This window comes from Gopherus flavomarginatus, chromosome 3 (genome assembly GCF_025201925.1).
Source record: "Gopherus flavomarginatus isolate rGopFla2 chromosome 3, rGopFla2.mat.asm, whole genome shotgun sequence".
NCBI lineage: Eukaryota > Metazoa > Chordata > Testudines > Testudinidae > Gopherus > Gopherus flavomarginatus.
In genome coordinates, this window is record NC_066619.1 from 287,149,732 (window position 1) to 287,166,378 (window position 16,647).

The window sequence follows — 16,647 nt, forward strand, 5'->3', positions numbered from 1 at the left end:
CCTGCTCACCTCCGTAGCATTTGTCTAACACAGACAGTGCTGGATGCCACTTCTGAGCAATTCCACCATTTTGGAGGGCGTTCTAGGCAGCAGTGGCTAGAACCCAGATGGAGAAAATGGGGAAAAAACAGGAAGGCCAGGCCTGCTCGTTGGCCCTGAGGCTGGGGATGTGCTGTCTCAAACTGGGTGCAATAGCTCTTAACACCTGCTCACCCTCCCTGCTAGGGAGAAAGCAGGCCATCTTCTGCCCTCCTGGCTCCGGCAGGGAGCACCGCTGCAGCCACAGGGAGGAGAATTGAAGAGTTAAGCAAAGGGACCTGTGTCTGCTGTCAACAAACATGAGCAAAACTGAACTGCTCATTTCCAGCTTCTGGTCATCTCTGAATCCCGCCCGCCAATGCTACTGAGGTTTTATCCTCTTCCCCCTTGGGTTTTAGGACAGGTTGTAAAGGGCCCCGTTGGGTAATCTAGCACATGGAGGGGCAGAGCCAGGCCAGTCCCCTCACCGAGAGGACACAACCGTTATCGTAGGCAAATGTACAGTGCTGGGGGGCTTAGCTATGACAATTACGGGGGAACACCCCCAGCATCACAGTGCACACCATTGCTGGGGTCCTGCCCACGACACGGGCTCAGTGGGGCAGTCTGAAGGAGGGACTCACAACTGGACCCAACACCCTATTTGAAATCTTTACCCAAGAAATTAAAACCCTCTGGCCTTGAGCAATTGTCTTCCCCCGGCTCATGCTCTAGGCAGCTGCAAACCTGCAGAGCTAGAAGCCAAAGGCCAGGCCGAGCTGGGGCAGTACAGGGAAGTGTCTCTCTTAAAAACAAACAGAGGCGTGAAAAGCTCGAGACATTTATTGTTAGTGGTAGTTTGTTTTCAGTCACAGGTAGGGCCAGGAGGTTGTTCCACTCCCTCTGCTTCCGCAGTAACACCCTGTGCAGAGGACAGAGCTCACGGCTTGAACAGAAACACAAGCACTGGTTCCTGGCCCAGCAATCCCTCCCACGGCCCAGCTGGCCTCTGGACACTGCTGCAGTGCGGAGGGGAGGCGGCACTGTCCGGTGGGAGCACGCTCTGCTGCGGAAGCCCAAGAACGGAACAGCCCAACGCAGGCAGCTCCAGAGGTGCAGGCTCCACGGTCCCAGGCCAGACGCGCTCCAAGGAATAACTGTCTCGACCACGTCAAACCAGTGGCTAGGCACAGCCTGACGTGCCATGAATCGAGCCCAGCACTGCAAGTTCTGCCCAGACTCATGGGAGATGCCAGAGACCAGAACGCATTTCAGGCAGGCTGCTCCGGCTGGGTACATTCTAGGACACACAGCTGCCTTGAAATGCTGGACAAGAAGCAACAGGTTTCGAGAGCCGGGAAAGTTAAGTGTCTGCGTGCTGGGCAGCCTGTGCTGCTGCAGCACAGGTCCCCCGGCACGGCCTGGTAACGCCCTCGCTAATCCTCTTCCTGGACCTTTTTCTTCTTCTTCTTCTTGTCTGACTGGGGGGGCTCTTCCTGGGCCAGTTTCTTCTGCTTTTTGGGCAAGAGCTCCTCTGCCAGCCCGTTCTCGTCCAGTGAGGTCTCCTGGTGCTTCCTCTTTTTCTTCTTCTTGGGCTCTGTGTCGTTTTCCTGGAGCAGAGAGGGGGGATTACAGGTGCCCTGTGAACCCCCTGGGGTGTAGCACTCAGGCCCATGCCCTGCTGGTGCTGGAACAGGAGCAGCTCAGGCATTACACGGGCTAATGTGCAGTGCTCTGCAGAGGCTGGCATTGGTTGATGCCTGCGCTGCGTGGACACGTGGGTTTCTAGGCCACATCCCCTAGCAAGTCCCCTCAGAACCACAGCCCAACATGGAGAGCAGCAGTGAGAGGAGGCTGGCCAGGACTAGGACCAGCCCATTTCACACAGCCCAGGATAGCGGCCACACATCAGGCAGCCCAAGCAAGGTCTAGTGGTCCCAGTCCACTGTTCCCTTTGCTTTCTCCTCACTCCCTGCCATGTGCTGGCTGCCCTGCCTGAGGATCTGAAACCTGGCAGCCAGTGGCTGCTCCCACACTGCACCTGCCATTCAATCACAGGATTGCCCAGCGCATCAGCCCCAGAGCGTCTGGGCTCTGGGACATCATCCCCTGCAGCCAGGGCTTGGGGCCTCCAGGAGCTCCAGTCATTGAGGGAGATGTGCACCTCAGGCACATTCCCTGTGAAGGCAGGATACGGACCCATGAGCAGGCTGTGCGAGCTCACTGGGGCTCCAGCTGCATTCTCCCTCGTCCTCATCCTCAAACTCTTCCTTTGCAACCCTATAGGGCAGGCCAATTAACAGCGTTGTCAGCCTGAGTCTGCAGGCAGCTGGGAATAATAATGTAGGAGCTATATTCCCACATTACGCCCATTGACCGGTCAGCCCTTGCACTGATTAAAGCATGCAGGCCAGATCTGTGCAATCGGAGGCATTGCCCTGGGTGTCGTGGGGGCTCAGAGTATCTGTCTGAGCTGCAGGCTGACAGACACTCAGTGGAGCTGAGGTCCAGGCCCCACTGCACCGCTCAGCAATTCCCAGAGCCACCTGCCTCTGCCCCCAGCTGCTGCCTTTCGCTGCTGTACGAAGGGGCAGAAATGAGAAGCCAGGAAACTGCCTCGTTCCGAGCTCCCTGGGCAGGCGATGGACCCAAGCCCCCATCCTCTCCCTCTGCTGGGTGAGACTTTGGACAGGACCTGTCTGGAGCACACAAGTCGTGATGGAAATACCGGGTCCAGGCCTCCCCATCAGAGAACAGCGTGAGGGCCTCTGCAGCCAGCCTAGGCCCTAGGGCGCATTCCTGGTTCTTTACCTCTGCCTCCATGGTTGTCTCCAGCACAGAGTTCTCAGCTTCCTCAGCAGCTGCTGCCACTGCTAAGGCTTCCAGCCGCTTCTTCTCCCGCTTCTTCTTTCTCTTCTCTTTCTTCTTGATTTCGGCAGCCACCTCGGTAGCCTGGCAAAGGGACAACGGAGGCTCCATCAGCACTGAGCCCATCGTGACGGGCAGGCCAGGCTCCCCACTCCCGAGGTGTCGGATCAGCCTCATTAAATCAGCTTTTGCCTCCAGCAGTTGGTCAGGCAGGAGATTTCACATCATGTCCGGCACCCGCCCAGGAGTCCCGCAGCACCTCAGGCCCCTCCCAGCCCCTCACCTCCACCATGGCCTCCTTCATGACATCCAGATTCTTGCGGGGAGGCTCTCCTGTCTCGTAGAAGGCCAGGCGCTCCTCGACCTGCTCCCGGAGCTTGTCCCCAAAGACGCTCGTCGGGACATCTGCAGAGAGGGGGCAGCGTGAATGACAGGCTGCTAGCTGCAGCAAAGCCAACCCACCCCATTCACAGCCAGCTGCCCACACCCCATCAACCGCCAGCCCCTGCCATCCAGCAGGCAGCCCCCCGTTTCCCAGCCCCTGAGCCGGCTTTGCTCAGAAAACAGGTGTCACCATTCACCACGTGAAATGCTGTTGACGAAAAATATTCCCATCACTGCAGAAGCCGCTGGGATTTGTGTGACTGACACTCCACTGGCCTCCAGCTCGGCATCTCGTGCCACTGGAGGGACAGCGCCCAGGCAGGACCCTCCCCCAGCCGGGCGTGGCAGGGGCTCGGTGAAAGCAGCACCTGAGAAGCAGTCTATCCTGGAGGCGATGGTGCACTTGTTGGCCAGGTAGCGGGAGATGCGCCCCTTGTTGCGGGTAGCCGCTCGCCCGATGAAGGTGGAGTGGAATATCAGCCCGTACTTCGGGGTGTTGCCACGAGTCTTCAAGGCCCTGGAACAAGGATGGGAATGAAGGTCGCTCTGGAGCCCTGATCCTGCTGGGGCTGGCGAGCGGCCTGTGGCCAGAGACTGCCAACCCAATCCAACCTGCTTGGCCTGGTATGATGCAGCAGCCCAGTGCTCAGGGGGGTGAACGCACCTAGGTGACTGCAGCCGTACTGCGGGTCTGAAGGCCCACCCTCCCCCCCCAAAACCACCCAGTTCTGCTCCTTCCTGCACCCCTAGAAAGCAGCACAACCACGGCTAAGGCACTAGCTATGCCAGACGCTGAGAGCCAGAAGGCGTCACAGTCCTCACACAGCCTGGCAGATGACAGGAAGCAACAAGAGCAGCCTTCCCTGTGACCAGAAGGCAGCTGGCAGTCACCCTGGAGCAGCACTGACTATGGAGCCTGCGGGAGCCATGGTCCACCAGTACCCAACATCCCAGCTGCAGCAGAAGCTGCCTGGCCCCATCTCCTTCCCAGGAGTCAGATACATGTGACAGCCAGGCCTGAAATCCAGGCCAGGTGCTGGACACTTCCCAGCTTGCCATGCATGGCTGGTACTAGTCTCTCTCTCTCTGCCTGTCACTCCCCCTGCCCAGCAATCAGAATAGCTAACCTGCTGCAGGGTTTCCATGACAGACCCAGCACCCGGACCCAAATGCTCAGCAAGAGTGAAGGAAAAGCCTCGGTGGTCGCTCAGAGACTGGGGCTGGTTTATCACTGGCGCATGCAGCCGTGTCTGGCCAACGTGTCAAGCCCAGCGGCCCAGGAGCCTGCCATCACCACGACCACCCTGCAGCTGTACCTGAAGAGGGCCTTCTCTGCCCCCAGGATCTGCACCGTTGAGGCCGGGTACTTGGCCAGGTTCGTCAGGCTGCCGGCATGGGAGATCAGACGGGCGCCCACCTGCAGAGACGCCAAGGAGACAAGCAGGATGGTGAGAGAGCCGAGATGACTACAGGCCCCAGCATGCAATGCTGCATTCGGTGCCACAGCTCCCCAGGGCATGGATCAGCAGTGACCGTGTCTCAGCACAGAGCTCAGTGGATTGACAGATTCACACTAGAACATCATTTCTGTGGCCTGGGGGAGCACAGACCACCCCTGCCCCCAGCCACTTACCACTTCTCCGATGAGGGCGGAGAGACTGGGAGCCACCTGGCCCATCTTGGAGCGCAGATACTCCTGCAGGCCCTTGCGGTACTCGGACAGCGAGATCACCCGGCTGGAGAAGCTCTCGATGTTGATGAGGTCAATGGGGGAGATGTCCATCCCTACAGAGAGCAGATGTCAGCGCATGACAAGAACTGCCCCTGGGCCAGGGCGACCCCTGCAGGGCGCTGCAACCCAGGAACCGCCACCCCCAAGAGAAGCAGCAGGTCAGAGTCCTGAGCCTCTCCGCCAACCACAGCCAGTACTAGCCAATGGGGGTGGGGAGAGAATTCCTCCCCTGACCCCCTGCCCCTCCCCATCAGCCTCTGCTCAGTGGATATCCTGATCAAGAAGGAACAGGCAAGATGATATGGGGAGCCCATAGCAGCTCTGCCCCCACCTACACACACCCCGAGCCATGTGCAACATATTGGGCCCTCTGACCCCAGGACCAGCACTCCTGACCTGTCCCTCCCCCACCCCATGAGCCCTCAGACCCCAGGGCCAGCACTCCTGACCTGTCCCTCCCCCCACCCCATGAGCCCTCAGACCCCAGGGCCAGCACTCCTGACCTGTCCCTCCCCCCACCCCATGAGCCCTCAGACCCCAGTGCAGAAACCCCAGGGCCAGCACTCCTGACCTGTCCTTCCCCCCACCCCATGAGCCCTCAGACCCCAGTGCAGAAACCCCAGGGCCAGCACTCCTGACCTGTCCCTCCCCCCACCCCATGAGCCCTCAGACCCCAGGGCCAGCACTCCTGACCTGTCCCTCCCCCCACCCCATGAGCCCTCAGACCCCAGGGCCAGCACTCCTGACCTGTCCCTCCCCCACCCCATGAGCCCTCAGACCCCAGGACCAGCACTTCTGACCTGTCCCTCCCCCACCCCATGAGCCTCAGACCCCAGGACCAGCACTCCTGACCTGTCCCTCCCCCACCCCATGAGCCTCAGACCCCGGTGCAGAGACCCCAGTGCCAGCTCTAGAGACCCACCCTCCAGCCCTCAGGATAGTTTTAGAAGTGCAGCTAACCCATGGATGACCGAGAAGCATCCAGAATAGCCTGGGCCTTGGCGCTATCCATCACAATCTCCTCCAGCGCCTCCAGCCTCTCCTCGCTCAGCTCCTTGCGGTTCCCGATGCACTTGGCCAGGCGGCAGTAGGTGTAGTTGTCACTCACAATCTTGATGAGCTCTGGGAAGTGATACCCGTACCACTCTCTGCGGGAGGCCAGAGGAGAGCAGTCAGGGAGGGGAGATGATGGACCTGCCGTGTCCTCCCCCGCAGCAGACGTGTCTCCCAGCTAACAAGACAGCCCAGGTCACAGGCTCCCTGGCTGGGGTGTATGCAGGGCTGATGCTCTTCCTCCCCTTTCTATGCAGTCAGCGGTGGGTGTTGCGCTGCCTGCGGTAAGCACGGGGAGGGGATGACGCCCAGGCGCCACACTAACCCCCACGCCATCCAGGGCAGAAGTGTTCTCTGCACACAGCACTGCCCTCGACCCCGCGGCTCAGAGAGCCCTCACCTGACACGCATGGAGAAGGTGTTGATGTCCTTGTCCAGCTGGTCCAGCAGGCTGATGGACTGGATGATCATGTTGTCAACTCTGTTGACGTTGAATTTCACTTTGGCACGTGAGTAGCTGTGCCCCAGGCCCAGCTGCGCCTTGGAGGCCGACTGGGCAGTGAGGCCCTTCACCAGGGTGTGGAAGTGCAGGCGGATCCCTGCGGGCACAGAACTTCTGGTGAGCACCGAGCCCCTGCCCGCGGGCCCCAGGGACAAGTCATGGAGCGAGAGCAGCCTGGAGTGAGCACCGAGCTCCCGCCCGCCCTCCCCTGGGACAAGCCATGCATCGAGGGCAGCCTGGAGTGAGCACCGAGCTCCCGCCCGCCCTCCCCTGGGACAAGCCATGCATCGAGGGCAGCCTGGAGTGAGCACTGAGTCCCTGCCCGCCCGCCCGCCCCCAGGACAAGCCTAGGAGTGAGGGCAACCTGGAGTGAGCACTGAGTCTCTGCCCGCCCGCCCAGGGACAAGCCAAGGAGTGAGGCAGCCTGGAGGAGCACCGAGCCCTGCCCGCCCCAGGACAAGCCTAGGAGTGAGGGCAACCTGGAGTGAGCACTGAGTCTCTGCCCGCCCGCCCAGGGACAAGCCAAGGAGTGAGGCAGCCTGGAGGAGCACCGAGCCCTGCCCGCCCCAGGACAAGCCTAGGAGTGAGGGCAGCCTGGAGTGAGCATTGGGGTCCCCTTATTATCCCAGCACCTCCCCTCCAATGCAAACAGGGACACCCCACACACATGCAGGGCACTGGGGGACAGACCCAGGCGTATCACTCCCCAGGGGGCCGGCTGGCATCTCCAGGCCTTACTAGAGCCCCCCGTCTCCTCTCACCTCGCGTGATTTCTGCCACGACCCCTCCAGTCTGGCACTGGTAACCCAGCTCCTCCTGGATGGCAGCCCCAATCTTGGCGTCGCTGACTCCCAGCAACGTTTTCTTCTTCTTGGCTGGCAGGTTGGTCTCCAGGAACAGCCTGAGGTCCTCATGGAGAATCCCTGCCCCGGGAAGGGGAGACGTTAATGGGCTGTGCAGCTACAGGGCAGCAAGTCTCCAAGGCCGTTGCCGGCCCAAAGGGCAGCAGCCGCGAGCCCAGCCTCACCTTCCGAGATGGCATTGACATTCTCCAAGGCACTCTGGGCAGATTTGAATGGGAAGAAGGCCAGCAGTCTGACGATGCTGTGGAACTTGCCAAAGTTCAGGATGCTCTCCTCCACCTGGAAGGGGCCACAGGGCAGCGGGTGAGCATCCCACAGGGCAACCTGGGGCCCCAACCCACAGAGGGGCCAGCAGCACATATACTGACTGAGCACAAAGCCCCCATGAGTAATGCAGCTAAAGCAAAGGCTGCAGATTGCAGCCCCAACACACACGGCTTCTCTGTAAGAGCAGGAAGCTGCTGAGATCCCTCGGGGACACCTGGCTGGAACACAGCACCAGCTCGACTCACAAGCACCCTGTCAGCACCTTGGGAGCCGCGTAGCTGCAAATACCTCCCCCCCCGGCCGGACCGAGTGCTCAGACACAGCGAGACATCACAGCTTTCAGCGGATTGACAGATCTGGGTTGTTCATCACAGCACTCAGCTGAGCCTGCCTGAACAGAGGCTCAGCCCCATTGGCTCGGTTCCCATGCAGCCCACCTTCCTAATGGAGGCCGGGTCCTACCGCCATGGGACAATCCCCCTCCCAGCAACCCCCCTCCATGCACCTCGGCCCCCCTGCCAGGACCCATCTCGCTGCTTTCCCTCCCCGCACCCACCCCTGGAAAGGCCAGGAACAGATGGGGAAGCCCCCGTTGGGCCAGGCACCGAGGTCAGCTCAGGGAGCACGTTCCCCGTACGCAGTGACAAGCCTAGGACCAGGATGGGGCTCCCCAAGGAGACCCCGAGACCTCCCAGGGCCCATCCAGCTGAGGGCCGGGCCCCGCTGCGCACGTGGGCACACACTGGCCCTGCTCCGGGGGGAACCACGAGTGGCTCCAGCACCCCCAACCCCGGGGCCTAAGGTGACCGAGCCGGGGCAGCAGGAGACCCGGCCCCGCACCTGGGGCAGCAGCAGGCTGATCTCCTCCACCTCCCGCACGACGAAGAGCGCGTAGCCGGCCGCGTGCTCGAACAGCACGTGCAGCAGCACCTGCAAGAGGGAGCGTCAGAGCCGCGGGACGGGCCCCCCGGGCCCCCGTCCCTCCCGCCCCAAGCCGGTCCCCTCACCCCGGGCCTGCTCCCATCGCCCCGAGCCACCCAGCCCCCCCGGGCCCCCGTCCCTCCCGCCCCAAGCCGGTCCCCCCACCCCGGGCCTGCTCCCATCGCCCCGAGCCACCCAGCCCCCCCGGGCCCCCGTCCCTCCCGCCCCAAGCCGGTCCCCCCACCCCGGGCCTGCTCCCATCGCCCCGAGCCACCCGGGCCCCCGTCCCTCCCGCCCCAAGCCGGTCCTCCCAGCCCGGCCCCGCCTCCGCCTCCCATCGCCCCGAGCCATCCAGGCACCCGCCCGGCCAACCACCCCCGCGGCCCCAGTCCAGCCTTAGCCCCGCCTGCCCGGGCCCGGACCCGCCGCGCGGGGATGGACTCGGATGGGCCCCGCAGGCCGCTCACCATCCTGCTGCCTCCCCGCGCAACGGGGCCGCAGAGAGACCCGCCGGAACCGGAAACCGACGTCTCCGCCAATCAGAGCCCGACCTTCCCTTCATCCGCCAATGGGATAGCGAGACCACCATCAGAACCCGCCCCTTTCCTTCATCCGCCAATGGGAAACGACAGCGCCCTCAGGTCCCGCCCCATTTCCCTCATCCGCCAATGGGATAGCGAGACCGCCATCAGAACCCGTCCCTTTCCCTCATCTGCCAATGGCGTAGCGAGCGCGCCCTCAGGTCCCGCCCCATTTCCCTCATCCGCCAATGGGGTAGCGAGAGGGCCTCAGAGCCCTCCCTGTCTCACTCAGTGAAACCGCTGGAGCTCCCGCGTCTCGGGCCCCGCCCCCCGCGCACGAGCCGGTCCCGCCCGGGCTGGAGCCGGGAGCCCCCTGCTGCCCCCCCGCCCCTCGGGCCCCGCCCCAGCCTGGGGCGGCGGGATTGGCTGGTTCCCGGGCCCCGCCCCAGCCTGGGGCGGCGGGATTGGCTGGTTCCCGGGCCCCGCCCCAGCCTGCGGGCGGCGGGATTGGCTGGTTCCCGGGCCCCGCCCCCCGCGGTTTACAGCTGGGCACCACGTGGCCCTTTTCCGGTGACGGGACCTGCCCCGCGCCGGGCCGGGAGCTCTGGGAGCGAAGGGCCCCGCCCCCCCAGGGCCTCGCGCTCGGCCGGCTCTTGTCCCCAGCCCCGGTGCCTCCTCCCCCCGCAGCGTGCGGGGGCTGCCCCAGTCTGGGCGCACTGAGCCCTTGGGGTTCGCCGCAGCCTCCCGCCCGCCCAGGCAGGGCCCCAGCTCCCCGGACTGACCCCCTGCCGCTAACGGGCGGAACAAACCCTTCTCGTTACGCTCAGGGTCGCTCCCCGTCTGCCACTTCCTGGAAGCTGCGTTTTTGGGCCTACGATCCCCTCCAGGGCTGAGCGGCTCAGGAAGCTGTGACATGGTTCCTACGAGCTCGTCTAGCACGAGGCTGCAGGCAGCCGGCAGCACAGGCCAGGGCGAGCCTGGCAATTCCAGCCCTGGCCGTGGGCCCAGCGGGCGGAGCGCAGAATAACCTCACTGGACCAAGCTGGGTTTAACAGTTGTAGCTTTATTCATTTCCAGAGCCCTGGAGTGCTAGGAACCGGTTACAGGAGGGGATGGTGCAGCAGCCTGTGCACGTACCAACAGACCCAAAGCTCCTCCCCGCACTCACCCACTAGCCATGGGGGAACTGAGCTCCCAGCCCCCTGCACTGAGGTGACAACCGCAGCAACGGGGGGGGGGGGCGGCAGAGACATTTGACACCAGCAGCTGGTGGGACGGGCTTTGAACTCACCCCACTGCGGGTATCTGTAGTGTTCAGAGCAGGAGCCCCAGGAGCTCCCTTTCCCCTCTGGCATGAACCCTTCATCCAGTGACAGGAGCTAAAGGCACAGCGCCACTGCCTGGCCAGGAGCCCAAACCCCTCAGCACTGAGCAGGGCAGAACAGAGGCATCTCTGGCTGGGTTTCTCATGTTGGTCAGTTAGTCTGAGCTGAGCTGGGCAGGGTTACAATGCCTCTCCCAACTTCAGTGCAAGGCCAGCCCCTGTCCCCCGTGCCACTCAAATCCCAGCTGGAGAAAGGTGGTGCTCCCTACAGAGCCTGCCCTGGCACTACCAGGGGCCGAGCGGATCAGGAGCCGTGAGCTCCCTGGCCAGGTCGGTGCCGTTTGAACAAAGAGCTGCTGGGGTGGGTGTTGAAAGAGTTTTCACTTGTGAGTGTAATGTACACAATCAGCCCCGCCCCCAGGAGAAAGGCAGCTCTCAGATGCACCAGGAGAGTGGGGAGGAGGAAAGGCAGCTGGAGATCCAGGCAGGAGCGAACACACACGCACACACAGCTATGCCAAGGTCCCCCTCGGCGGGGCAGCAAGGCAAGTGGTTTCATTAGCTGGAACCCAGTGCTCCAGCTGGGGTCTGCTGTACACACAGGCTAGCAAGTCCCTGCCAAGAAGGGCCTTGGAGAAGAGACTCAGTAACGGGCTGGGGAGAGGGGCTGTGCCAGGAACATCGTCTCGGTGGGGGGGACCCTTAGGAGATGAGGCGGCCATGCAGCTCACACAGCTGCTCCGGTGTCAGGACGAGCTTGTGCACTTGGCCATGCCCAGGCTGGCAGGGGAAGGTCACTTTGCCAATGTACACGGTGTCATCCTTCTTCTCCTCTCTGGCCTGGAAGAGCAGAGCGGAGGGTCAGGGGCAGCAGGACTCAGGCTGATAAAAGCCAACCTAAGTGCCAGGAGGGTAATACTGCGTTATCTCCTAGGGGCCAGCTCCAGAGGGTGTCGCCCGAGGGGGTTTCACACACCCCAGGGCCCAGTCGCCTTTCCTCCCTGGCAGGGAGTGTTGTCAGCAGGCCCATGGAGCTCCATTCAGCCCAGAGCCACGCTGCATGGGGATGCATGTGCGACCCCCCACGAACAGCAACCAGCTCCCCCAGCTACAGGTGCTGGGACCCTGCAGCCTCCAGACTACTAATCCGAATCCTCCAGACCGTGGCAAGGGAGCTCCTGCGCACAGGCCACAGGAACTCAGCGCAGACCCTTCTGGGCTTGGCTAGGACACCTGCTGGGCCACGTGCTCCCTCAGCCGTCACCCCCAGAGCTGTGGGGAACACTCCCCGGAGAGCAGCGTCTCACCTTGAGGAAGGCAGAGGATGGGAAGGTGGCGAAGTCGGTGAGGACATTGGCCCCAGGGTGCTGCAGGACCGTCTCCTTCATCACTTCATCCTGCAAGGGAGGAAAATGGAGCAGGGCAACATCATCCCACCAGATGTGCACCCTGCAGGGCACCCGGCACCCCCGCACGCAGGTGTGGGGTGGGGAGCTCCCAGCCTCTCCTGCCAGAGTCTCCAGCAGGCAAGAGCAGCTCCCCACATCACCCAGGAAGTGGGAGGACGGGGATGGCTAACCCTGCCTTGCCCAGGGTAAATGACAAGGTGTCTAAGCGGCTCCACAGGTGGAGTTCCCTTCTCCCCTCCCACCCCTGACACCTGAGTAAGCAGCATGCCCAAGGCAGCGTGTGCACAGAGCACACAGGCATTTTTTGGAGCGGGGGGGAGAACGTGGCTATCTGGGGTCATAGCCACTTTAGTCACAGGTTTAAGGAAATACTTGTTCACATAAAAAAAAAAAGAACCACATGTGTAACAGTCTCCCCTTAGATAGCAGGGGGCTGCAGGTCGGGAGTGAGGGGCACCAGCAGAGCGGGGGTAGGGGGGGCAGGGCTGGGCTAACAGGGGCTGCAAGTCGGGGGGGGCACCGGCAGTGCTTGTGGGGGGGCAGGGCTGGGCTAACAGGGGCTACAAGTCAGGGGGGGCACCGGCAGTGCTTGTGGGGGGGCAGGGCTGGGCTAACAGGGGCTGCAAGTCGGGGGGGGGCAGGGCTGGGCTAGCAGGGGCTGCGGGTGGGGAGTGAGGGGCACCGGCAGAGCTGGGGGAGGGGGCAGGGGGCTGCAGGGCGGGAGTGAGGGGCACCGGCAGTGTTATTAGGGAGATGCTGATGATCGCGCCCCCACAGCCCGTGGCAGACTCAGCCGCGCGTTGCTCTCCTGGAAGAACTGGCTGCTCCCTGTCGCTCGCTCGCTGCCTCGGCGCCAGGCGGGGCTGTGGGGTGTTTGCAGAGATGCCGACGGATCCCGGGCAGCTGCTGCATTTACCTTCAGCTTGTCGATGGTGCTGCTCAGGGATTTCAGGCGGGCTGTCTGCTCCAGCAGCTGGGCGGCCGGGCTTCCTGCTGCGGGAGAAGAAACCCGGTAAGGGGGGCTCCCCACAGAGAGGGTGCTGAGTCCCAGCTGGGCGAGGGGGAGAAGCTGCCCCGAGCCAGGGTCTCAGTGACTGTGGCTAGCAGCATTCAGCCTCAAGCCCCCAGCACTGAAATGCAGCTGCGCAGCAGAGACAGGACAGCACTGGAGAATCCTGGATCCAGGTTATCGAAGGAGAAACACGACACCGCAGGGACATTCCCATCCCAGAGGCCCATTGAAAGCAGGGGGAATAGGGCGACTAAGCCCCTGCTCCCCCAATCTCCAGGAGGGGCCAGGATAGGAGAGGCTGGAGCGGGGGTGAATAGCCCAGCGTGTGCCATGCAGGCTGCAGGTCAGCGGGACCCTGGCACGCAGTTCCCAGGGCCAGGGCATGGTGCAGTCCTTCAGCCTGCAGGAGCTCGGCCTGTCCTGGGCGGGGGCTGATCAGTGTCTAGGGCGCACTTCTGGGCCCTTCAGAAGGAAACCACCACAGCCCTGAGCCTGGCTACAGGGAGCACAAGGGAGGCTGAGTGCCCAGAAATCACTGGGAGGCCTCACGGGGAGGGCACCTTTCGCAAGGGAAGGCAGGAAATGGGCAGCCCCACTAGGGGCACGGGGCATGCTGGTGGGCCGCACAGCCAGGCACCTCCAGCAGGTTCCAGGGGCCCTGAATTCCTAGCTCGCCCGGCTCCCGACTGGCGGGTCTCAGCGTTCGGTCCCTGGGGATACTGAACGCAGATACCCACAGCGGGGGCACAGTGACAGCACCAGTCATCTCCAGCGAAACACAAAACCTTGATGGGTTAAAGTAACAAGCAGAAGTCTCCAGCCTGCTTCCCCGGATCCCCAGTGCTGTCCCCTGTGCTCACCCCCTGTGGAGCCGGCTGAACGAGCGGCTGCAGCGAGGCGAGGCGGGGGCGTTACAGACCGGCAGGCGGGCTTCGGACAGAACCCTATGGGACAGCCTGGGCTCAGCCCCAGAGACAGCAGCCACCCCCAGGACAGGACAGACATCCCTGGCCGGCTCTGCCCTGGGCACGGGCTGAGAGAAGAGCATGCCCACAGGCCCTGCCCACAGCCCGTCTGACAAGGGCCCACCTGGCCTCTGGCACTGAAGCTGCTACCACCAGTAAGTTCGCTAGCAGGCCTGGACCACGGGGACCCCCCCTTGGGTCCCAGCTGACTCCGCTGACCTGCCTCCTGGAGGCGCCTGTGCCAAGGAGCTGTACCTGAGCTCCTGCGCGTGACATCCACCACCTTGGCATTGGCGCTCATCTGGTACAGGGTCTGCAGCAGCTGGCTCGTCTTCCTGTACAGGGTGCCAGAGGCCACCTCCTCCCCCTGTCGCTCTTCGGGAAGCGAGAGCTTCGGGACGTGCAGAGGGGGCAGCGCTGCCAGCTCCGCCTTCATCTGGGCTCCCTGAGCACGAAGCAACACACGCGTGTAGGCCACGGCTCCGCCCCAGCCCAAGCCCCAGCCTGCCGGCCAAGTGATGGGACTTGGAGGCAAGAGGGGCCCAGCCCATTCTCCAGTCGGCAGCCACAGGAGAACCAGGCAAACAGAGGGACCCAGAGCTCCTTCCCCAGGGATACCCGGCCACTAGCCGAGCCACACAGTTCCCCTCGTCAGGGGGAGCCAAGTGCTCCCTCCCACTCACCCCAGGGAGCAGGGACCCAGCCTCCCACCCTGAGATGCTGCTCTTCGCTCCACACCCCAGCAGTTCCAGTCGAGGAGAACAGGAGTTGGCCGCCCGGAACAGAGCCTGAGGCCCCGGAGCTGGGGGCTGCTGGCCTGTGTCACCTCTGCGCCGAATGGCATAGAGGAGGGAGGGACCCCTCCCCAATGCACAGCACTGGGCCCTGGAAGTTGGTGTGGGGGGTGGGGAAGAACAAGGAGGCAGGGGAGTCCTTGGCATTTGATCCTTGCGAGTGGCTCTGCCACTGCCCCTCCTAGGGCAGAGGGGTCTGACGTGCCTGCGAGTCTCAGTCAGCGATTAGCTTCAGCAATGCCTGCAGCAAGGAGGGCCACAGGTTAACGGTACATTTCCTTTGCATACTACCAATGGCCCTTTGCTCCTATAAACAGGGGCCCAGTCAGCCAGTCTCCTCTAGACTCTCACTACAGCTCCAGACTAAACCATCCCAGCTCCAGCACGTCTGGTATCCCCTTCCTCTGACCAGGCGGACTGCCCTTCCCTGCTCCCCCCGGGGGGACTGGCTGGAGAGCAATGGGTGATTCCCGGTAGCCAGTCGGGGTGTGTGCAGCCCAGGCCTGGCCGGACGAATGTCTGGATAGCCCAGTGGTGCAAACCCCAAGAGATGCCCGCCCGGAGAGGCCCCCTCACCTTCAGCCGGTTGTTCTCAGTTTTGAGGTGCTCAATGGACAGCCGCATGGCGTCGATCTGCTGGAGGAGAAGAGGTGAATCCTTCACCTGGACAGGTCCTGAGCCACCTCCCATCACCTGGCCAGCGCTGACACCTGCAAACAGGGCGAGAACATCAATGGGCAAAGGAGACTGGAGCCGGCGTGGGCTGTGCATGCAGGGTCGGGCCGCAGGCTGAGGGGGAGGAAGAGATCAGTATGGCTGTGCCAAGGAGCAGCAGCAGGAGCGACCCGCACGCACGCCCCTGGCCAGGGCACAGAGCCATCAATCACGCAGCCGGAGATGGAGAGTCCCGTGGCAGTGCCCTGGGGTCGAACCCATGCAAATACCCTGACAACACCCGTCCCGGGCCAGGATCCCATCCCTGCAGAACAGCCTCCTGGCGCTGAGCAGAGAGGGGATGCGGCCCTGCACTTCCCCCGGCGGAACCAGCTCTGGGTGGATCCATCTCCCCTCTGTTCCCTGCCCCTCTCGGACACTGGGCTAGATGCAGGATGCTCTGGCCAGTGAGCCACGTGGCTTCAGAGCAGTTGAAAACAGCAGCACTGGAGGAGGATCCAGCGGCTCTCGCTCCACCTCGACTTCCCAAAGCCTCAGAACCCCCTTCTCACATGCACTGGGGCCTGCCCTCTGGGGGCCTAGAGACGAGGAGCGTTGGCAGGCTGGAGCAGGATACCGTACCTCTCGGCTGCTCCTCTGCAGTGGAAAGCACAAGAGAGACAAGAAGCAGAAGAATGAAAAGCTGAAGGGCAAGGCTCGAATGCAGCTCTGGCCAGAGAAGCCATTGTAAAAATGGCCCCACAGATCTGCCCCCTATGCTCATTCACACCCAGTCTGCTGCCTCTCACTCCAGGGACCCTCACGGGGCCACACGGCCTTGGAGAAGGAGCTGGAGTCCATCCTGGCTCCCGTGCCGCCTGCCATGGAACCTGCCTTGGGGGTGCAGGACTGGAGAGCAGAGCGGGCATTTTCCAAAACCACACAGTTCACCACTGGAGCCAATCTGGCAGGACAAGCACGCAACCCAAGATGCCATTCCTAGAGCAGCTGCATCCTCAGATGGATCCTAAGACCTGCTAACACCTCCCACCGCCTCCGCTGGGCTCAGCCCACTCCGGATCTGGCCCGAGGCAGCCAGACGGCTGTGTGAACCACAGGCAGAGAAGGAAAGATGCCAGGACACCAGCAGTTCATGAGCAGTGAGCCAGAGCCGTGAGCGCAAGAAAGTGGGACACGGGACACTCTGTTCCCAGCTCTGCCACCAACTCACTCTGGGGCCTTGGAAAAATCCCTTTCCTGTCCTGTACCTCGGCTCCCCTGCTGTAAACCGGGGACCCCCCCCCCCGGCCGACGCGCAGCTAGCACTGGTCAGGGGGGACTGGGGCAGCGCTCTGAAGAT

The 16,647-nt window shown here is 62.9% G+C and overlaps 2 protein-coding genes and 3 non-coding genes across 17 annotated transcripts in view; all 5 read right to left on the reverse strand.

Moving 5' to 3' along the window:
• Nucleotides 1-1,231: 1,231 nt before the first annotated feature.
• Nucleotides 1,232-9,158, reverse strand: NOP56 (NOP56 ribonucleoprotein). Its single transcript, XM_050944923.1, has 12 exons — nucleotides 9,076-9,158; nucleotides 8,528-8,617; nucleotides 7,585-7,699; nucleotides 7,319-7,480; nucleotides 6,456-6,654; nucleotides 5,963-6,150; nucleotides 4,904-5,055; nucleotides 4,587-4,687; nucleotides 3,639-3,787; nucleotides 3,170-3,291; nucleotides 2,830-2,970; nucleotides 1,232-1,628 (listed from the first exon to the last, which is right to left on the reverse strand). Exons 1-12 carry the CDS (start codon nucleotides 9,076-9,078, stop codon nucleotides 1,455-1,457), a joined length of 1,596 nt encoding a protein of 531 aa, XP_050800880.1. The 5' UTR covers nucleotides 9,079-9,158; the 3' UTR covers nucleotides 1,232-1,454.
• On the reverse strand, nucleotides 3,051-3,119 carry LOC127048564 (small nucleolar RNA SNORD57). Its single transcript, XR_007773739.1, has one exon. It is a non-coding gene; the product is annotated as a small nucleolar RNA SNORD57 (small nucleolar RNA).
• LOC127048565 (small nucleolar RNA SNORD56) lies at nucleotides 3,439-3,509 on the reverse strand. The gene has a single exon (XR_007773740.1). It is a non-coding gene; the product is annotated as a small nucleolar RNA SNORD56 (small nucleolar RNA).
• LOC127048509 (small nucleolar RNA SNORA51) lies at nucleotides 6,221-6,356 on the reverse strand. Its single transcript, XR_007773703.1, has one exon. It is a non-coding gene; the product is annotated as a small nucleolar RNA SNORA51 (small nucleolar RNA).
• A 1,014-nt stretch (nucleotides 9,159-10,172) lies between the features above and the next one.
• DCTN1 (dynactin subunit 1) overlaps nucleotides 10,173-16,647 on the reverse strand; it is a 134,683-nt gene continuing 128,208 nt past the window's right edge. For 9 of the 13 annotated variants that reach the window (XM_050944872.1, XM_050944876.1, XM_050944874.1 and 6 more), the window contains 6 exons: nucleotides 15,930-15,944; nucleotides 15,210-15,343; nucleotides 14,095-14,284; nucleotides 12,779-12,855; nucleotides 11,761-11,850; nucleotides 10,173-11,293 (listed from right to left, as the gene is read on the reverse strand). In XM_050944872.1, coding sequence (XP_050800829.1) covers nucleotides 11,156-11,293; nucleotides 11,761-11,850; nucleotides 12,779-12,855; nucleotides 14,095-14,284; nucleotides 15,210-15,343; nucleotides 15,930-15,944 — 644 coding nt within the window. In that variant the 3' untranslated portion in view covers nucleotides 10,173-11,155. The remainder of the gene's footprint in view (nucleotides 11,294-11,760; nucleotides 11,851-12,778; nucleotides 12,856-14,094; nucleotides 14,285-15,209; nucleotides 15,344-15,929; nucleotides 15,945-16,647) is intronic. The other 4 variants (XM_050944869.1, XM_050944878.1, XM_050944868.1 and 1 more) reach the window with 3 other exon arrangements.

Bases quoted from the DNA above. Each gene is read 5' to 3' on its own strand.
- NOP56 (XM_050944923.1), bottom strand. The intron at 3,788-4,586 runs GTACAGCTGCAG...TCCTTGTTCCAG, and splicing joins GCAGAGAAGGCCCTCTTCAG to GGCCTTGAAGACTCGTGGCA. The intron at 1,629-2,829 runs GTAAAGAACCAG...TCTCTGCTCCAG, and splicing joins AGACAACCATGGAGGCAGAG to GAAAACGACACAGAGCCCAA.